This window comes from Lampetra planeri, chromosome 1, assembly GCF_965212315.1.
Source record: "Lampetra planeri chromosome 1, kcLamPlan1.2.h2, whole genome shotgun sequence".
In the NCBI taxonomy this organism is placed as follows: Eukaryota; Metazoa; Chordata; class Hyperoartia; order Petromyzontiformes; family Petromyzontidae; genus Lampetra; species Lampetra planeri.
This window is the reverse complement of record NC_136107.1, coordinates 3,418,805-3,440,066: the sequence shown is the minus strand read 5'-3', so window position 1 is coordinate 3,440,066 and position 21,262 is coordinate 3,418,805. Positions and strand designations below refer to the sequence as shown.

Sequence of the window (21,262 nt, the reverse complement as noted above, 5' to 3'; positions counted from 1 at the left end):
ATTCCATGGTAAACTCGACTTCCGTGGTAAACTGGACTTCCATGGTAAACTGGAATTCCATGGTAAACTGGACTTCCGTGGTAAACTGGACTTCCATGGTAAACTGGACTTCCATGGTAAACTGGACTCCCATGGTGAACTGGACTTCCATGGTAAACTGGACTCCCATGGTGAACTGGACTTCCATGGTAAACTGGACTTCCATGGTCAGGGGTCGGCAACCCAAAATAACAATAAGAGCCATTTTTTATTTTTATTTCAAGAGCCGCACCGCAGTCCTTAAAGAGCCGTTGCTGACCCCTGGGCTAGAATGAAGAAGCCCTACAGGCAGGGAAGGGGGGGGGGGGTCAGGGGCGGCTCGCTCGAGAACGCACGGCACGCTGCGCACAGCGATGACTCGCCGGGCCGGTTGAACTGAACCTCGCCGCGTTGCCTCGCTCCGTCGCTTCAGGTCCAAGGGTGGTCGTGCCTCCCGACGACGACACTGCCGCCGTGCCGTGCCCGGAGTTCACGTGCCTCACCGGACAGTGCCTGCCCTTCTCGCGGGTCAGTCCTCCTCTTCTTCTTATTCTAGATTTGAAGCTCTCGTGACTGCAAGGATTCATGCTCTTAGGTTTTTTCGGTAAAGTCACGTAGGTAAAAAATTATACGAAATTATTGATAAAAGATAAATGATGAAAAAATTATAGAAGAAATAATAGAAGTAAAATTATAAATCACGACGTTTTGGAGGCAACGCAAGCTTCCGTCTTCAGGTGCCCACCCTGGCTCCTCCCCCCTCAACCAGTCTACATAAAAAGGCTCAGTCCCAACAGCAGCAGCAGCCGCACCAACCTTATCATAAAAACTCCTCTCCAGGGGCCTACCCTGGCTCCTACCCCCCTCAACCAGTATCTATACAAGGTCGGGTCTCTTGGGATTCCTCTTTACTTGATACAGCAATCGTGCTGTGACAGTTCCACCTGAAGACGGAAGCTTGTGTTGCCTCCGAAACGCCGTGATTTATTATTTATTTCTATTATTTTTTTTATAATTTTTATAATTTATCTTTTACCTACGTGACTTTACCGAAAAAACCTAAGAGTATCCTCTTCTTATCTTTCTCCGCGTATTCCAGCTGCCTAGTATTGCGATCAGCGACGCTTATTGAGAATCTTAAGTGAAAGCCCACTGAGGCGTTTGACCCGATTGTTGTGGCTGTTTTGGACGTTGTGCTGCCACTTTTGTGGAGGAATCGTGGCCGTTTTTGTGTAAATATGGCTCGATCCCACAACTCCATACAAAGTCCCAACAATAATGGCCAGAATTCTTATAAATGCAATAAAATAAATTGTACATGACTTGGCCACAGTATTTCTAAATATGTTGTTGTTTGTGTTTTTGTTCATAATCTGCAATGTCTCGCTGGATCTCACTTAAACTTGAAAGAGTGAATAGTCAAGGCAAAGTCAAAACGTGTCCTAAATTAAACAAGAGCCGGGTGGCACTTCTGTCTTACGAAGCCCAGAGCCAATGAAGGACATTCCATGTTTCTATGTCAAGAGTTCATCGCCAAGGCACTGTTGAATTCCCACAAAGTCAAACTAGTGTTATTAACCTCAGATGAATCAAAGGCTACGTTCATCTTTGAGTGGGATTCCAACTCACAGCCTTTTTTTTTTTATTGTGAATGAATAACTCTAACCCCTGCTTGGCCCGTCCAGATTATAAACACGATCGTCTATCTCGTAATATCCTTGTCTATCGTGACATTGAGCATCTCATAAGATGGCTTGAACCGGAAAACGCGCGCACGCCCGTCTCTCGCCGCTCGCCCGCTCACCTGTTCGGGTCGCCCTCTGCCCCTCACCGACCCCCGCCCACCGCCCCCCGCCCAGGTGTGCAACGGCGTCTGGGACTGCCCGGGCCGTGGCGTGGCCAGCGCGGCGGAGGTGGCCTCGGACGAAGCGGGCTGCGCCTCGTGGGGCACGTGGGGCGCGTGGGGCGAGTGCAGCCGCGCCTGCGGGCCCGGGGTGCGGCGCCGCTCCCGGGAGTGTCCCCCCGGCCGGGCCGGAGACCACGACGCCCTCCGGGGCTGCCGGGGCGACGCCGCCGAGGCCCGGGAGTGCTTCAGCACGGCCTGCCCCAGTGAGTCGCCGTGCACGACGTCGGCTTCTTTCTTCGTCGCCGGTGGCTTGGGAATTCTTCGCCCGGGAATCCGCTGCCGTGCGTGTGTGCGTGTCGCTGTTTTGTCCCCGCTGTCACTCGCCCTATGCTCTACCCTGATGTGTGTGTGTTTGCATTTGCCACGTATTTGTAAGTGACATTGAGATGCCGTGGCATCTCGCAAATCCATATTCTTATACGTTACTGTGATGTTAGGAAGAACTCAGCACATCTGTCAATAGCAGCTCTGGCCTTGAAAGGAAGACATGTATAATAGGCAACGTTTCTGGAAATGGCCCATCTTCATAGCACGTGTACCATGAAGATGGGCCATTAGTTTGTGATGGTGGGGAACAATTTGTGTTGAAAACACAGACGGGAAGAGAATGTCAAAGGCGGATCTGTGTAAGGGAAGAGAGAGGTGAGGCTGCATCATTGCTGTGGGTTGGATTACACAAGCGGAGTTGCCCTCCTGCGTTGGACAGCGCCAGCGATGTGTGTTTTCGGGTTGTGCCACGCGTCGTTGGACACGATGAAGTGCCCACCTCCTGACACCATCGGACGTCGTGCCGGACAACGCACGGGCACGACCCGGAAACGCGTCGGGAGAGAGATTTGCTGTCGTCGCGCTCACGAGTTGCTCATTGTTGTTGTTGTTTTTGACTTAACCAGGAGACGGGGAGTGGAGCGAGTGGAGCGTCTGGTCTAACTGCACGGCGGCGTGCGGAGGGGTGGTCGTGCGGCGCCGGGAGTGCCGCATGGCGGAGAACGGCGGCCTCATGTGCTGGGAGATTCCCGGCTCCTCCCGGGAAACGACCCAGATCCGTGTGTTTTTTCCCCGAGCACAATGTTCACCTTACCGAAGCACCTCCCCACACACGCTTGTCGCTAGTTTTGTACCTTAGCAGGGTCGACCCTGGATAGTGCTCGAAAGGGAGTGACCGACATGAACAAACCGGTGTTATTGGCTGGTGCAGGCCCACTAAGATGTGGGCAGCAGAGGGGCAGTGCGCCAATGTCCAATGTTGTACTGTACCGTGCTCCCACGTATATGCTCCCTAGCTTCACTAACGCGCACCGCTCATTGCGGTGAAGTGTGGGCAAAACAAACCCCCACAGGTCCGCACAGCGTCAGTGGAGGCCCTCATCCAGCAGCGGAGTGACAACAGCGCTGTACGCGTCGCACGCACACAACACAATTTACGGGAACAGAGAACACAACACAAACCTTAACTTCACGAATCCCGATTTAAAGTTTTCGTGACTGCAGGGATTCATCTTCTTGGTTCTTTCGGTAAAGTCACGTAGAATGGAAATAATAAAATAATAAAAATAAAACAATAATTTAAATCTGTTTTATTTTTATCATTTTATTATTTCCATTCTTTTTATTATTTTATTATTTTCATTCTCCGTGACTAATAAAAATAAAACATAATAAAATTATTATGTTTAATTTTTATTATTTTATTATTTCCATTCTACGTGACTTTACCGAAAGAACCAAGAAGATTCACGAATCCCGTTCGCCTGCTCCCCCCCCCCACCCATGCCGTTCATCTGACTGCGACGCTCGGCAGAGCCGTGCCCCACGGAGGACTGCCACGTGCCGGCGGACTGCGTGGGGGACATGACGTGGCGCGATTGCGTTGGATGCCCCCTCACCTGCGAGGATCTGGTGGGCGACGCCGCCTGCAAGCAGCCCCTGCCCTGCCACGCAGGTCGGCCTCTCCCATAATGCACCGCGCCTTCTTCCCAGTGTCGCCGCCACCGCTTGTGTCTGGGTCAAGGACAGGTCTCTGTTTTTCTTATTAGCTTATTTGCTTTGTAATGCACTTTGGATTTATGTAGTGCATGGATGCACTGCCGGGCAGTGGTGGTGCACGCCTGTGATGCATGTTCGTGTGTTGAACGTGGCCGACCGCGCTAATTAGAGGTGCCGGGGAAGGACAACAAACCAAACACAAAAATCAGTTCGAAGAAATTCGTTTTCAATTTAGTATCGTGGTGTAGTGTATAGTGTAGTGTAGTGTCTAGTGTCCACAGGCTATTTACCCGTGGATACCTTCGGGCTGATAGCCTCTAGGGGTCCACTGACACTTGTTTCCACTCTCCTCTGTCTTGTGTTCAATGTGCTCATGTCGTGGCCACATCTTTCTGGCACCAATCTCGTTGAGCCATTCTCTATTACGTCTTCCTCTCTTTCCGGTTCCTTTCAATTTTCACGAACGACACACTTTTTAAAACGTTCCTGTCGTTGTTGTTGTTGTCGTCCATCCCACACGCGTGCGAGCGCAGGTTGCCAATGTCCCCCGGGCAAGGTGCTGGACGCCACCTCGCAGCGCTGCGTGGGAGCGGCCGAGTGTCCGTGCGTGCTAGACGGCGTGCGTCACTGGCCCGGGCAGCTCGTCAAGTCCGAGTGCAACCTCTGCGTGTGCCAGGACGGGCGGCTGCAGCACTGCCAGCCCAACCCAGAGTGCTCCGGTCTGCCGGCCCCCCCCCTCCCCCCCGCGAGACACCCATGGCACTTTGCGTTTTAGACCCAACGAGGTCACGCCGCACGGCTTCGCAATAAATTACTCGTCTAGGAAAAGCTTCGCTTGTGTGGGAGGCACGTGGGCTACCAAGCTAGTCGGATGCTCTAATATGCTCATATTTAACTGTGGAACTGTTTTTTTTTTTTTCACCATGCTGTTATAAAATGTATAAGTACACTAATGTTGCCATTCATTCAGGTTCATAAAGAATAATAATAATAATAATAATGTAGTTGTTTTAGATGCATCTCATTGAAACTTTGGGAACTTTTTGCAGAATCCCCTACATGGGGATTTTGGGCCAAATCCTATTTGAATATAAAAACAAATGCGGGAGTGATCGCGAGAAAACCATAGAGAATATACATGTATGTAAAAATAACATACACCTGTAGACTGGTCAGAAAGCGATTTACTGGTTTGCATGTTGGCATGATGTTTTGCATGTTGACGATATCTTCACTATCCACCGTGCACATTGTTTAACCGCAGATTACCGATGGTAATTTGCCCACGTAGTGACCGCGTCTCGTCGCCGCCCCTGCAGTGAACTGCGGCTGGTCCTCGTGGTCCGAATGGGGGGAGTGCCTGGGACCGTGTGGGGTGCAGAGCGTTCAGTGGTCATTCAGGAGCCCCAACAACCCCAGCAAGCACGGAGACGGCCTGCAGTGCCGCGGGATCCACCGCAAAGCGCGCAGGTACCGTGCAGCGTCGCACTCTCCACCCACCCACCCACCCACTCCCCCACCGCCCCTCCTCTCCCTCAATTACTGCCACCCACCCACCCAAACACACACCCACCGACCCACCGACCGACCCACCCACGCCGCCATTACCACTACCTCCTCCTCCATCCTCATCATAAACCTCTCTGGTCCTGGACACTTAACCGTAGGGTCACGTGCCACCCCAAGTATCTCACGTGTCACCTCAAGTCTCCCAAGTGTCGTCCCAGGATTAAAAAGGCTTTGGCCTCAATAGGATAATTAGCCTATTTTAACAAAAAAGAGTATTGTAACGTGAAGTTGGAGTACGGTGCCTGCAAAAAATGCAGATGAGACATAGCTAAGCAACCTATTTTCTGTACGACCAGGTTTGCAGCAGGTTCCTGCTACGGATCTTGTCCAAGTTCTGATTGGGTGCTTGGTGGGTGTCTTAGTGTCTGGCTGGATGGTGCCGCCATAGTAGAGCACTTGACTCAAAATTGGAATTGTCACGAGGTCAGGTCTGGGTTGAAGGTCACTCCAGCCCATCATTAATCTGGGCTTTGGAAAATGAGTACTACTTTGTGGGAGTCCCCCAGTTCTTGTCCTGTGGTTATACTTCTCCTTGCCATGGGAATGTGGAATTCCCATATTCAGCTCAGGGACACCCAAAACAAATGAGAACGACCTATATCGCTTCTCTGAGCAAGAGAAGGCCCCCCGACTTTTGGCCTCGCGACCGATTCGCGTGCGTGAGCCCCACGGCAACGAGGAACGACGCACGCCTTCGGCCGGGGGTGGCGATGCCGCGGCGTGACGCCGGGGGCCTCGCCGTGCCCACACAGGTGCCAGACGGAGCCCTGCCGGGAGTGCCAGGAGGAGGGCGTCCGTCACCTGGTTGGAGACCTCTGGCACGCGGCGCAGTGCCACCTATGCCAGTGCCTGCCCGACCTCACCGTGCACTGTGCCAAGTTCTGCCCCTACGCGGCCACCGGCTGCCCCGAGGTGAGGCCCACTCGGAGAATCTCCGGCAAAGTCGCGCGCCGTGTCCTTCGAAATTGTGTCACTACAATAACACTTGTCAACAAAAAAAAACATTTTTTTTTTCTGGCCTGGACTTTTGCAGCTGTTTTAGACTAATTTCAGGGTGCTGATTCCAAATCTGATCTCAGATTTTCTCTATCACATCTCATTTTATGCTATCGGCATACCCCATTTTCATTGATTTTACCCGAAATTGACTCTGTCACTTATGATTGCAAGTTGTTGCGAGTCAGTGACTGCTTTAGTGTTAAAATATGGTGCTGTATTTTTAGGATAGTGTGTTTATAATACCATTTTATGTAGATATCCACATTTATTTAATATTTTTCTTCTGCAGTTTTTATTGAAAATGCAATATTTGAGATCTCAAAAACCTGATGTGATAGACAAAAACTGATGCCAGATTTGGAATCAGCACCCCAAAATTACCTTAAAACTGTTGGAATACCTTATGCCAGAAAAAGTGTGTTGACCAGTGTAATGGGTGGAGGCAACGGTTGACGTTTGGAATTACTATGGCTCATGCCACTGCTGGCAGAAAGGCCTCGAGGGAGCTCTAGAAAACCCCTCTAAAGGGTGTTTTAGTCTTCCATGCAGGGTGTACATCTTTGAAGGAGTGGAAGTACCCGCTCTTTAGCCCACCACATGCAACCTATTTTGTGAAACTCAATGATAGTATTTAACAGGTAAAGCCTACTGAGCTATTCGATCTTTTTCAGAGGCGAGCTAGCCACATGTGACAACTCATCGAAGTGGCTGATATCATCATATAATGTGGGAATTTATAGTAGCAGCATGATTCTAAATGTGGAGCAAAATCCACGCCACCACAGGCAGAAAGGACACGCGGACTCGAACTATGCAACAGGCATCGTCAGAGTCTGGATCGAACCCACGGGCTCCCGCGTACCATGGAAGAGAGATAACATCTCGACCTCCTGCCGATCAATTAACTGTTACAATCATAATCAGAGCTCAATTTCTCACTGAGTATGTTATGGGTTACCGGTAAGCTGGAATAGACACATGTTTAGTCGTTACAGCCATTTCAAGACGTATACTGGATGTGGTGTTCCGGGTCGCTGACTCTGACATACTCAGCTGAAATTGAGCTGTGGTAAAAAAAAACAAAATTATTATGCTGAAGTGAAAGTTTGTGCCCTGAGTTTTGCAACGTTTGTTTTTCAGGGCATGGTTCTAATCAAACAAGAAGATAAGTGCTGTCACTGCACGCCCAAAGGTTTGTAACAACGCAAGTCATGCTCCTCTGACGTATTTTGGCTACCAGGTGCCACTGTGGCAGATATATTTTTAGAATTGTACGCAAGTTCAAGTGTGGGTTGAGCGGTTGACTCAGCCCGTCATCCCTCCAGGACCATTAAATGCGGAACACTTTTTGTAAAGCCAACAATGGTTTACTCTTGTGGAGAGAATGACCACCATTATAGCAATGTGGAATGTCCACCAATTTTTCAGGACCACCCCCCACCCCTGCCCCCCCCCCCCTCCCACTGGCGGAGATGAGTGCCGCCCCATTATCATCTGACTTTCGTTTAAGCACTGAGACACGTGCCATGTCACATGGCGGGCGGGGGGGGGGTTCAAGTCAAGTGCCCTGTTTTGTGTCTCTCATCAGACTCGGATGGTTCAGCGGCGCAGGGGCCCACTGGCCTTCCGGACCACGACAGGAGGCCGCACCCATCGTGGACAACACTCGAGCCTCTTGGTCCCAGCGGTGGGCCCAGCCCCGGTACCTCAGCCTCTTTATCATAATTATAATAATGCCGTTTTTTTTTACCCCGGAAAAAGAGGCGTCACCGTGTCTCAAAATACCTAAATTGGGATTCTTTGCTACATTTCATGCATCGTTATTCCTTACAGAACACAAAATTACACATTTTTCACCCCTCTTCTCATGTGTATCTGTACAAGGGTGCCACCATCTTTTGTCACGTGGTAATGTCTGCCATCTAGTAATACAATCTGGGAAAAAAAATGATGCATAAGATAGAATCTTCACGCCTCATCCACAACACATTGTTTACCAAAAATCGCACGGACAAGGGTTACCTCACGAGACGTCCTTTCGGATCTCTCGTAGAGCAGCGCAACCCTTCGCGTCACAGAACGGCCCACGGAAGTGGACTTCACAGAGCTACCTCTGAGATCCCTTCCAGCGACATCTGTTCCACGCGCAGCAGGGGGCGTCACTTGTTCATTCGCCAATGAAAACGCCCTCGCACGATTAACCCCGTTCGGCATCTCGCGCGCATATACTTCTCTCCCCGGGCAGATTTGTGCTACAATTCTCTGGGAGTATCCGACCTCCCGAACAGCAGCTTCTCGGCCTCGTCGAACCAGCCGGAGAACCCCCCGCACGCCGCCAGGATGGCGTGGATGCCTCCGCCGCCGGCGGCGGCAGCGCAGCACGGGAACGTCACGGTGGGGGCACACGGCGTCGGTGACGACCCCGAGGCGCCGGGGCCGCTGCTCCCGCCGTTGAGGAGGGTGGCGCCGAGGCCCGGCTCCGAGGTGTCTCCCTGGGAGCTGCACGGCTGGAGCCCGGCTCCACGCGAGTACCCGGGCCTCCAGCAGAGGGCGCCATACCTGCAGATCGACCTGCGGCGCCTACGCAACGTCACGGGTGCGTTGAGGGTTCTGACCTCGAGTTGTGCGTAGGATGTGGCACAGCCGCACACAGATTTGGAGTCGAATAGCTTGTGCACGTGTGTTTCCGTGACTGGAACACCAAAAAAAACCCTCAACTATCCAATATGCTCAAGCGTTCCTGAGCCATTGATGGAGATTCTCCATTTCTATGGTGGGAACCAGTCTATCCATAGTGAAACCACATAAAACATTATCAGCAATTGCTACAGCCTCACAGATTGTTACTAATTTCATTAATCCCGGAGGTTTTCATTGGCTGGTTGTTAATACGATCTCCTGCCCCCCCCCCTCCTCCTACAGGACTGGCAAGATGCGAAATTGTTGTCGTTTAAGTGCCAGGCTTGCGGACCTAATGAACGGCAGTAAATAAAGTGTACGTGCCTCGTTTCATTAAACATTCATGTCGTCGCTTTAAAGACTGTCCCACACTCTCGTGGCACCCAGCCCCTTACCCTCGAAATCTGACAGAAACCACATTGCAAAAAAAAAACTGCATGTTGCGATTGCAGATGGCATGATTGAGCGATTCGGTTTATAATTGGAATGCAGGCACAAGGTGTGATATTGTACCCGTGACAACCCTTGCATCACCCAGGGCAGATTTGCTGAGAAGCCGCATTGGATTTCATGCTACGGTCTGGTGGATGAATCTCTTTGGGAAGCCACAGCCATCTCATTATGATTGATCTATGAAGCATCCTGCACACGTTGCCCGAGACAGAGAAACCCACGGTAGAGTCTGTACCTTCACGTACACAATGCAGCAACAAGGTTCTACGTTGGTGTGGAGATGGAGCGGTGAAATCAGATCACGTGCAGCTGCCAGATGAATTACTACGGTGGTGTGACGTTAACTACCTCGCCTGGTATGCAGGAGGACGTGGGTTCGATTCCGACCGTGACGCCTGCATATTTTGAGTTTGCATGTTCGGCCCGGTTTTTCCTTCCGCATTTAGGAACTGTCCATTTAGAGCAGGGGTCGGCAACCTACGGCTCCGGAGCCGCATGCGGCTCTTTACGGGCTGCTTCTTGACAATATGTACGTGAGTAGTATGTACTCAGATGCATTGCGGCTCTTGAAATACTGAATTTTGTACCGAATTGGAAAGAAATGGCTCTTCTTGTTATTTTGGTTGCCGACCCTTGATTTAGAGTATTTGGCTGCTGCAAATGTCCGCGTGACGATAAACCCCTTCGTTGAGATTTTATTTGTGGCCAGGTCACTTCTGAAAATTATCCATGTAGCTCAGTGGGCCTTAGCTGGTAAAATACAATTGTTTAGTTTACTAACACTACAGAATCACGAGAGAAGGTCACAGCGCAGAGAGACCTGCATGCTGCAGTGGATTGATCGTGACTGATGATGATGATGATTTTTGAGGTGTGTTAGGAACACGACACCATGGATATGATGATGAACAGCTTAATTGATTGAAATCAATACTTACACTCATCGCGCGTGCATCTAATTGAGTGCAAGCATGCATTATTTGAGATTTATTCACGTTGTATCTAAATGCTGCTGCCACGAGAGGCCCCTGCTTTGACCACATTGATCAAATACATCAATTGCCTCATGGATAGAATCTTGAAGCGAATCGCCACCGTTTAATCGCGACAATCCATCGAATTGCCAGTGGGTCACATCGGCGCAGGCCCACGTACGCGTCACCGCAAGGGGATGCATTGGTTTTCGGGACCTTTCATTCATGCAAAGTTGAGTGTGAAGCTCTGCGGGGTTCGCCTGCCCGAAGGCGGTAATGCTCAGTCTGCTTTAGCAGCTTATTTACGGTCATCAATGAGAAAGCAAACCCCTCATTAAATCCATCCCGTCATCACATTACCAGAAACGGCTCAGTGGGTAATCACTCCCAAAATATCTCCCCCGATACTCTCTCGCCGTAATAAAAGGCGGCGGGAGCGCTGGGGGAATTCATGCCCAATTAATACGCTTCATTATTATCTACTTTAGTAATTCGCTAATATAGCATTCTTAAGTAGGCTTCCGTGAAAGCATAACCTGCGCAGTATTGCATGAGGCCGTCGTGCAGATATCCGCGCCCGCAGTTTCATTCAAAGTCAAACGTTTACACTTTAAGCGATACAAATCTGTCGCCTCGTAACTCACGGCGGAACGCAGCCACCGCGAGGTTGCGTTATATAACCTCGTCCCAAATATTTCAGCGGCATATTGCAAAACCGTGGCGCTTACCTGTGCACTCGTGCTCACAGCGCGTGCTTGTGAGTGCGAGGTAATGCAGCTGACACGCGGAACTTTGCTTTGCAGCTGCGCGCATTTGAGGGGGTGGGGAGGGTGGGGTTTCTTTTCCACAAGACCACCTCTGTCTGATAATTGATTCCAGGGCACAACAGGGCACAGGCCAGTGGTGAACTCTGACCGAAGCACTTTCTTGTTTTTTAAATCCGGCACCTTTTCTTTTGCAGACACGGTTTAGCTGTTTCCCTCTTCATGCTAAATATAACATTGAAGCACCCCACATTTTGTTTTTCTCCGTTGTGCTGTGGGTGTCACGTCATGTTTACGAAGTGTCCTTTCAGATACTTGCCAGAGCAGTTGGCAAACCTTCGTGTTAGGGAATGGCCCACAGAAGCGAAAATCACAGAGCTACCTCTGAGGTCCCTTCCAATCGATCTGTGGTCCGCACGCAGTCGAGGGCAGCATTTTACCACCTGCTCTGTATTAATGTTCATCGCATGACAGTAACAAACAAAAAATACAACGATATTTTAATTTTGCAGAACCAAATTTCAAATTGTGTTTTTGTGGTTGTTGTTGTTGTAATCATTGGTGACCGGGCTGAGATCAGGTCACTACACTAGAGAACACGGTTTAATCACAGAGCGGCTGAAACCTGGATTCAAACCCAGGATCTCAACGGTTCCAACTCGACCCTTTGACCTCTTGAGTCACCCGCTCCCCTCCGGTTGCCCTCTTTAAACGTTTGCTTAGTGGTTTTAATTTGTGGCAAAATAATCTTTGGTGTGACAATGTGTTGGTTTGACCCTTACTTGACCCGTGAAGAAATATAATTATGCTGTCAGCGGGCTCTTACGTGCCGTTAAATCGGGAAATGTCACATGCGATGTTAGTATGCGAGTACGTTTTGGTGTGCAGTCTGTGCGAGTTGTATGTAGTGCACGTGAGTATGTGCGTGCGCCTCAATGTGTGGAATATGCTTTGCATAATTAAATGCTGCACTGGCAACTGCGGGGTTGTGCACGTGGGACCCATTCTTCTCTGAATGCCACGAGACGCAACTGTCCCAATCCCCTGCAATTTTACAGAAAAAGTTGGGGTGCATTTAATTACACCGTAATCAATTATGCATGGGCGTGATCCCGATTTTTAACAACTTTATTGACACCGTTTGGGGTGAATATTCGTTTTCTAAGCGCGTTATGGTCCTAAGAATACATACGGTCGCCGTTTTCTTACGGAGATTCACCCGCAGCGAATCCGGCAGAGTCTCAAAAAGCAGGCATTGGGGTGAAGACACGGGGTGAAATTATGCAACTCGGTGCGATTGCCACCACTTCATGATTCAGTGACGACAGACAGGGCCAGTGAACTCGATGGGTCATTACAAACCATTGCCTTTTGTCGCACTGCTGTGGCATGACACCACACAGAGCAACGACACTGCATTTCCCCTGGTGAACCAGCCACACACAGTTACGCAATGAGGAATTGAGTTACAGAATGGATCATGTGGCGTGTTTGTATTTGGACGGTCTTAATTAGCAGCATGGAGTGTTGGTAGTTGTCAGGGCAAAACGCGTTCACATGTTTTCAAATTGTCCTTTTTTGCATGGGTTATACCTTCAAGTTTTGGGCAAATATTTGATGATTTCAGAGATGAAGATTCCGATCAATTTGTCTGATTTCCGATAAAAAAGTATTTTAATAGCGATACCACTTCACACTAAAGTTTTTTCTCACGTTAGACCATCTTCACGAGAGTTACAGTGTACTCCCCCACCCCCCACCGCCACCACCAAACCATCGTGGACAAACGAGCTACAAGAGAGCGCTCTCCGTGGGTGTAACGTGTGACGTGGCCAGGTGTCGTGACGCAGGGCGCCGGAGCGTTCGACGCCTACGTGTCGCGGTTCCAGCTGCAGTTCAGCTCAGACGGACAGATCTGGGTGCCGTACCAGGAAAGGGTGAACCTCTCCTCGCCCTCGCTCCCCAAGGTCAGCGTCGACACAAAGACAGAGGTCAAAGCGCTGTTAGCGAGCACCTGTGAAAAGGCCGGCACGGCACACGAGGGGGTGGGTGGCCAACGCCACCGCCTTTGTATCCCCAGCGGCGGGTTGTTTTTTACACACCGCACCAGGTATTTATTTGAGGCTGAGTCGACCTAGGGAGATGCCCAGGACCGGTTCAGATAATCTTCACTGGTGTTAGCCGTGAGCGGGAATCGAACTCGGGTCGCCGGGTTCGTAGCGCAGCCTCCTCGGGCTCACGCGGCGGCCGCTGGCCCTGAAACACACTCGGAGCGAGTGACGTCCGTTTAATCTGTGTCCACGTTTCAGCCTGGTTAGTCGGGTAGCTGCGGGTACTAATGATTTATCGATTCGTCAATAAAAATCTATATTCCTATGCTCTCGATCCATATCGTGCTGTGTATACGGGTGGGTTTGTGCAGAATGTAAACAAATTGTATGAAAAATTCGCAAGTTATATCATTGCCCAATTCAAGAAGTGTACAATTTCTTGTCTATCACACCTTCAGTAATGCTGTTTGCTACCGTCTACTCAGTGTTTTGGGGGCTCTGGGCATTTTGCTCAGCTAACCGTGGTACAGATAGAAAATCATATGCGCGAATCATGGGCTCGAATAATCATGACAATTAGTAAAAGGAAGTTGGGGATAATTGTTAGATTTCTAGTGGAAATGTGCAGCGTACATTTCAGTGTGTGTAAACAATAGCAATGAAATACAATCATCAATCTTAATTTTATATGCTAAGCTTTTTTATAGCAAAATGCTTTTCATGCGCTGCCCTCCGCTGTCCGCAACACAGCTCCCGCAGCCTATACCACCTTTTATGCATGGTGGTCACCCATCTGAACACTATCAGCACCACCGGGATCTGACGAGTGCGAACACATTCGGGTTGATTTGGTCATCGGCCGATAGCGGGGCAGCTCACAGCGACAGCGACCTTTAGTCTTGTGCCGGGCACAACAATTCACTCCAACCGCCCCCCCCCCTTCCCCGGCGTGTGTCCGTCGCCAGGCGTTTGAAGGCAACGTGGACGAGGGAGGCCTCACCTACAACTACCTGCTCACGGTGGTCACCGCCCGCTACGTGAGGATTCTGCCGCAGGACTTCCACCATGGCATCTACCTGAGGGTGGAGCTCCTGGGATGCCGTGACGGTACGGAGCTGAGATGTGGGAGCCGCCTCGACGCGACGTCGAACGAGAGGATGCGGGGGCGTGGCTTTTGAGCAATGGCCTGTTGATATTTGGCGGGTGCTCTTCAACCGCGAGGCGTACGGAATTTCACGGCGGTGTCGCGGTTAGCGCACTGCGCTACGAAGCCGGAGACCAGAGTTCAACGCCCGCTCAAGACCAGTTCAGTTCATTTTGAAGTACCCTTTGAGCCAAAAACCAACAAAAACAACACCACCACGTCTCATACGCAACAAGTCACAGTAACATAGATAAATAGTGAGCAGTAACAGCGAATTGGTCTTGGGCCTCCCCTAGGTCGACTCAGCCTTAAATTGGTACCTGGTGCAGTGTGTAAACATCAGCGCTGGGGAGACAAAGGTGGTCGGGCGTGGTGTTGGCCACCCACTCCCTCAAGTGTCATGTCAGCCTTCATAGGTGCTCGGTAACAGAACTTGCCCCAACAGTTCTGTTAAAGACTATATGGGGATCTTTGTCATTGTTTATAAGAAAGTTCGAAACAGGTTCCCAATGCTGAATTTGGTATTAATCGTCATCATTGTCAAATATCATCATCATCAAAGACTGAGCAGCAATTGTCAGCAAGGTAAACCTACTATTATCCTGCAAATATGTATTTATGCAACGTACTGAAGCGGCAATAACATCGTTTTTAAAACACAACATTCGAGCCCTGCCAAGCCAAGTCATGCATTTTTTATTACATTTCTGTTGTCGAGTCTAAATAAAGTCACAATCTCGCTGCTCAAAATGAGCATCGGGGCGGCACCAATCTCCATCTGGCAGACCCGGCCTGTTATTGATAAGATGACCATCGTTGACTACCCACAGAGGGCTGGTCCAGATCGAACGCCCGATCCAGACTTGAACTCAGGGCAATGTTGATTGCGGGTCAAGTGCTCCGCCACAACGCCACCCAGCCAGACTCAAAAGTTCCCAAGCGGGAGTTCGCGAAGGGTCCCAGGCAGGCACCCGGTGCACACACAATCCTACCACATTCCCATCCTCCTCGTTGTTTTTAGAGAATTTCGATTCATAATCGTGACCCACGCCCTCTTACCACAAAGCCACCTAGCCAGATGTTACCGAATGCGCGGTACAACAATAATAATAAGATAACAAACGCTCAGTGGTCATTGTGCGAGGCCTCCTTGCGGAGTCAATGACGTTACCATCGGCGTGGTTTCCGGTTCGAGGCTGGACAGGTGAGCCGACGGCTCCGCACGGCCCCCTCGCCACGGACCGGCCGCGCCTGCTCCCACTCACCCCGAGCGGCCATGACGGGCCACTCACCGCGAGGCCCCCGCGCCCGGGCCACCGCTGCCGCGAGGGCCAGTTCGCGTGCCACGGCGGGGGCTGCGTGCCGGCGGGGCCCGGCGGCGTCGTTTGCAACGGGGTCAACGACTGCGGTGATGGCTCCGACGAAATGTACTGCGGTGAGTGTGGCGTAGGACGCCGGATTTAATCGACGCAGTCGTTGAACGCGGCGCGTTCAGCGAGGCGAGGGGGGACGCGTTGAGAATCGTTAGCGGCCCGTCGTTGAGATTCATCAGTTGCTTGAATGATTTTGGTGTGATCCACCAGCCGCACGTCCAAAGAAGTGGATTGCAAACATTGTGCACACCGCAATGCCTGGCTTAATAGCTGTGCCTAAGCAGGTGTTTTTTTAATTATATAAATTGCAAATTCCAGTCATAGGTGGGGGATGCATCAGCCCATCACCGTTCCAGGGACAATAAAATTAGAACCATTTTGGAAGTCTAAACTAGTTTTCCTGTGATTAAACTACTCGCCATGGGTCATCATCAGTGGTTGACTTATGAAGGCAACATTCCTCGCCAAAAGAATGTGTCATTTATTCGCAATGTTTGCAAGTCAGTTTTTGGATGTGTGGGTTGGTCGATAACACCAAAATGATCACGTGTGAAATTTCCAACCTACAGGAACCATGAGATGGCCAGCAGATGGCAGTGTAGTGAGCAGGTTATTAATTTTTCATTACTGTCAATAATTTTGATTGTTATCCCCTTGCATGCATTTGTGAGTGTATTTATTTACACCCACTTACTCAATAACACACGTATGTACAATGTACAACATGTATGTGCAATGTCAATTGTGGGAATTATTTCACCGTACTTCACCACGCCGGTCAGTGCAGGTTGATGAAGTGGTGGAGGCGGGAGGGTGGCGAACGGTTGAGACATCTCTCCTCAATGACGTTAGCCACAGGCAGAACTCGAACTTAAGTTGCCCGGGTTGGCGCAGTGCGCTAACCGCCGTGCCACCACTCCCTCCGGCCACCAATGAATTTAAACAAAAACTCCCCAATGTAGAACCCTCACGTGACACCCATTCCGCTGCACTCGCCTTAGGTTCCGGGCTCCGTCCAACCATTGGGCCCAGGCACGGCTGCCCAACCGGGCAGTTCCACTGCGCGGGAACGGGCACCTGCGTCCCCGCGTCGTGGCGCTGCGACGGGCACGACGACTGCGGCGACGGCACCGACGAGGCCGGATGCGTTCCCGCCGGTGACAGGTGGGTGGCATTGGACTTGTGTGCTCACGGCACTCCAAAAGGGAAAGGCCTTGACTGGGAGGAGCTCTCTTTGACACGTCCCTTTGGTTGCAGAGGTTGTTTCAGCCTACTCATTTTTGGGAAAAAATTGGAGTGCCCCACATTTTACCCCACCGCGCACGACTTGCCGATGGACTAACTCCACCGTGGCGTACACGTTTATACCACTGGGTGGACAGAGGCAGTGGGATTTAAGAAGCAAAATCTAATTTAAATGGCGGGTTCATATCTGTGCAGTCTCTCTGGTCTAAGACCGTCGACCTAGTACACTTGAGAACTTGGTTTTGTCAGAGGCCATCACCCGGATTCAAACTCAGGGATGTCAGCATTGCCAGCTCAGGTGTTTCCACCCCTGAGCCACCTGGCCACCTCTTATAACCTCTGCTTATTATAGGTACTGCATTGCTGGATTCTTACGGGTGCTTGTGCATCTTTTATTTCTCAATTTGCATTTTATTGGCTTCATAAACGTCTCAGTCTCTGCCGGGTTCGTTATTATCCTCTCCGCTTTTCGTTGCAGCTCAACCCAAGTTGGCGCCACCACCGCGTCATCTCACGGCGACTTTGTCATGAGCACCCGGGCACCGCCGATTACGAGCACCGGTGACTCGGCGGTGTTCCCACCGTGGGTCGGACCAGGCGGGGTGACGGCTCGGCCGCCTTTGTCTTCCGTGACTCAGAGAATCTGGACGATGGGGGGCTTCTCGCCCGGCATGCAGTGGCAGGGCAAGACTAAACCGGGCCCCAGGGACCACGAATCGGTAACGCACTCCCACGCCCGGCTCAGTATCACCAAACCGCTCAGCATCACAGCGCGGTTACTGCGCCCAAGCGTGGTTTACGGTTCGGGCCGCGTGATCAGCACGTCTTCTCTCAAACTTTCGCCACGCAACTACTGCGGGCGTCTTCGCCGGGCGGTTTGTGGATATCCAGCACTGCGGAGGCGGCAGCAAGGGTTGGTCAATCGCCGCACAAATGTTGTGAAACTCCCTGCCCGTACGCGTCGGGGCGCCATACTCCGGCTTGCCAGGAGAAGGCGGTGCAGCAAATGTGGACTCTCATCTGCTCCGCCCGTTTGGGATTGAGCGTTGCCCCCTCGCACACATGGGTTTTGTCCGGGTGTTCCGGTTTCCTCCCACATGTTATTGCTAATTAATTGGCCGAAAACGCCTTAATATATAGAGGGACACGGAGCTCTGGGGATAATTTTGCGCCTGCTGACTGCAAGGCTGCTGCCTTCCCGCTTGCCTGTGGATCGCCGCGTCGCTGAGTCATTCTTGTGCGGCGCGCGAAAAGTTAAAATTATTATCTTCAGGAGTTGAATTACACGGTTACAATGCAATGCAAATTTGCAAAGTGCACGTGTGTGGCCGTATTTCAAGACAATTTACGGAAGAGGCAGAGTGGGGTTGTGTGTCATGGGTGGGGCACTGGAAAGCAAGGCTTGTGATTAGGGTAATGGGGCAGGTTATTTATTATTTTTAATATAAGAGGAGAGGTTTGGGGGTTGCGTCAGGGTGATGTGGATACAGCAAGAGAAAGAAGACCGGTACAGTAAAGGTGAGAATGGAGAGGGTGGAGAAGAGGAATGACTTAACCCTTGCAGCGGACGCAGCGGAGGAAAACGATTGACTTCACAACAGCGTATTTTATTAAACGCAAACAGCATGGACACAACCGTCTGAACCCTACGTGGGCCTTTGTACAGCCAATGGAAAAGGAGGGGTGGGTGGGGGGTGGCTGTGATTGTGGCTATCGACAGACAAATATAATTTGGGGGTGGGGGAGGGCCCCTAAAACAAGAAACACCAGGCCTTTGCACTCAGGTGCACTTGCACGCACGGAGAGACACACAAGCGTACATAAACCGCTGCCTTCAGCTTGTGAGTCGTGTGCACGAGAGACATTCGTTTGTTCTCGTGGTTTTTATATGTATATATATTTTTCCCCCCCCAAACAGACTCATCTCTCGGTCAGCACCAGGAGACCTGGCGTGACAAGCAAAGACATTCTGGCTCCCCGAGGTAATGTGGGCCCAAACAGGCGCGCGTTTACGTTGCGCGGAGAAATTAGGACGAGAGAGCGGTGACGGAGTGGCCGTCTATGCCCGGGGGGGTGGGCCCTTTTCCGAAGCCGACGCTGTGAGTGGTGCAACAACGTTAGGCGCAGTGGGTAATTGGTCATTGTCAGGGATGCTTCGGTAAAATAAATTGATTGCGATTTATATTCTTGGTTCTTTCGGTAAAGTCACGTAGAAGGGAAATAATAAAATAATATAAATAGAAAACAATAACAATTCTCACGACGTTTCGACTGCAACACAAGCAATCGTCATCAGGTGCGAAATCCACAGAAAGAAATTTTTCTTTCTATGGGTGATGATGATTGCTTGTGTTGCAGTCGAAACGTCGTGAGAATGTTTATTGTCTTATATTTATATTATTTTATTATTTTCTCTTCTACGTGACTTTACCGAAAGAACCAAGAAATATGAATCCCTGCAGTCACGATAGCTTTGAATCAAAATTTGATTGCGATTTAGTTTACTTTGGTGTTTTGTGTTGCTAACTGAAGTCCTCTCCCTGTCAGTGCCAACTGCAACTTTTACTCTGCATGTCCTGCTTGATGGGTGGCCGCTCCTCCTCTTCTGCTTCTGCCCTGGCCGTTAACATCCATTCCTCCCGTTCGAGTTCAGGCTTAAGACTTCTCCTCTGCATGTGGCTGTTTAAAAATCTCATCCTATCTTTAGTGCATGGTAAGATTGTTTGGCTTTGCCACCACTCCCGCCCCCTCTTATCAAATCCCTTTGTTTATGACAGAAATTCTCATTTTATCTCCCCGCTGCCCACTCTCAGAATTGGAAGTTTCCACTTGCACAGCATTTTTTTTATGTACCATCCGACAGATGTGTAGCAATGCATCGATTCATGAATTATGAGTTCCTACGCTCACGATACATGCATCGAATTGTGTTTGCTATGAAAAATTATTTCCCTTTAATGGTAAATTAATTGCGTACGGTAATGTAAAAAGACACATTTTCGCAAAAGGGACGAAAACAGAGCACCAATATAAATGATACGGTAAAAATCAACGCATCACAAACGTATTGATTCTTGAGTCGGGATCATGACCCCCGAATTTGTGAAAACGCAATTGAATCGCTGGGAGTGAATTGTTGTCTGGATGGTGAACTGTTGCGTGTACCAGACTGCCCCCGTGCTGCCCTTGTGTGGACTCCACTCCGTGTGCGTGTCTCGTGCAGAGGGCTGCGATTTTCCACTGGGGCTGGAGGACGGCAGGGTCCGTTACCAGCAGCTCAGCGCCTCCTCGCAGAAGGAAAGCAACACCCCGGACGCAGGGCGGCTCAACATCATCCCGAACATGTGCGTGTCTCACGTCATCCCACACGTCCCTGCGTGTGAACATCATCACGCGTGTCTGAATCTCGCAACAGTCACAAACTGCCACTGAAACTCTCACCCGTGCCTTTGTTACATCCCGGCTCGACTGTTGCGACTCTTTTTTCTACAGCCTCCCCACACACACCCCATGTCTTAATTGCCTGATGATCCAAAATGCCCCTGCCAAGAATTCTCACTCACACACACAAATGAGACCATATCATGGCAATAATCCGTTCCTTCTGCGGGTTCCCAATCCAATCCTGGGTCAATTTCAAGATTTCTCTCACAAACTTCGAGGTCCCCCATGCACTTACCCCTACCCACTTCCCCCCCCCCCCCCACTCTCATCTCACTCTATCTCACTCCAGCCCACACACTTTCCCCACTCCTCATCTCACTCTACCCCCCTCCATCCCACGCACTCCCCCTGCTCTGGCAACAAAGGCTTTCTATCGAACCCCCGAGTCAAAGTATGCTCAGTGGGAGATCTCCTTTGCTGCCCCCATAATCTATAAGCCGAATTTCCATTCCCCAGTCATCCGTGCCATTGACTCCCTGCTATTCAATTCCGGGCTCAAGACTCTCCTTTTTACCTCTGCCCGTGACTGACTGTGTGTCTCTCTCCTCTAGAAAACAAATATGCCCACCATTTTTTGTACAGCATCTCGAGATGAGGTCTTACTTACATTGCTGTGTATATATATACATATATATATTATTTTTTTACAATGTACAG

The 21,262-nt window shown here is 50.4% G+C and overlaps 1 protein-coding gene across 1 annotated transcript in view; it reads left to right on the top strand.

Moving 5' to 3' along the window:
* Nucleotides 1-21,262, top strand: part of LOC144728614 (SCO-spondin-like) — a 186,020-nt gene that overhangs the window by 43,381 nt on the left and 121,377 nt on the right. Inside the window, exons 33-49 of the mRNA XM_078608203.1 lie at nucleotides 452-546; nucleotides 1,878-2,127; nucleotides 2,818-2,970; nucleotides 3,726-3,866; nucleotides 4,444-4,629; nucleotides 5,230-5,380; nucleotides 6,232-6,391; nucleotides 7,619-7,670; nucleotides 8,067-8,180; nucleotides 8,724-9,074; nucleotides 13,185-13,315; nucleotides 14,365-14,506; nucleotides 15,739-15,978; nucleotides 16,918-17,080; nucleotides 17,640-17,880; nucleotides 19,080-19,143; nucleotides 20,385-20,505. Of these exons, the coding sequence (XP_078464329.1) occupies nucleotides 452-546; nucleotides 1,878-2,127; nucleotides 2,818-2,970; nucleotides 3,726-3,866; nucleotides 4,444-4,629; nucleotides 5,230-5,380; nucleotides 6,232-6,391; nucleotides 7,619-7,670; nucleotides 8,067-8,180; nucleotides 8,724-9,074; nucleotides 13,185-13,315; nucleotides 14,365-14,506; nucleotides 15,739-15,978; nucleotides 16,918-17,080; nucleotides 17,640-17,880; nucleotides 19,080-19,143; nucleotides 20,385-20,505 (2,755 nt within the window). The remainder of the gene's footprint in view (nucleotides 1-451; nucleotides 547-1,877; nucleotides 2,128-2,817; nucleotides 2,971-3,725; nucleotides 3,867-4,443; nucleotides 4,630-5,229; nucleotides 5,381-6,231; nucleotides 6,392-7,618; nucleotides 7,671-8,066; nucleotides 8,181-8,723; nucleotides 9,075-13,184; nucleotides 13,316-14,364; nucleotides 14,507-15,738; nucleotides 15,979-16,917; nucleotides 17,081-17,639; nucleotides 17,881-19,079; nucleotides 19,144-20,384; nucleotides 20,506-21,262) is intronic.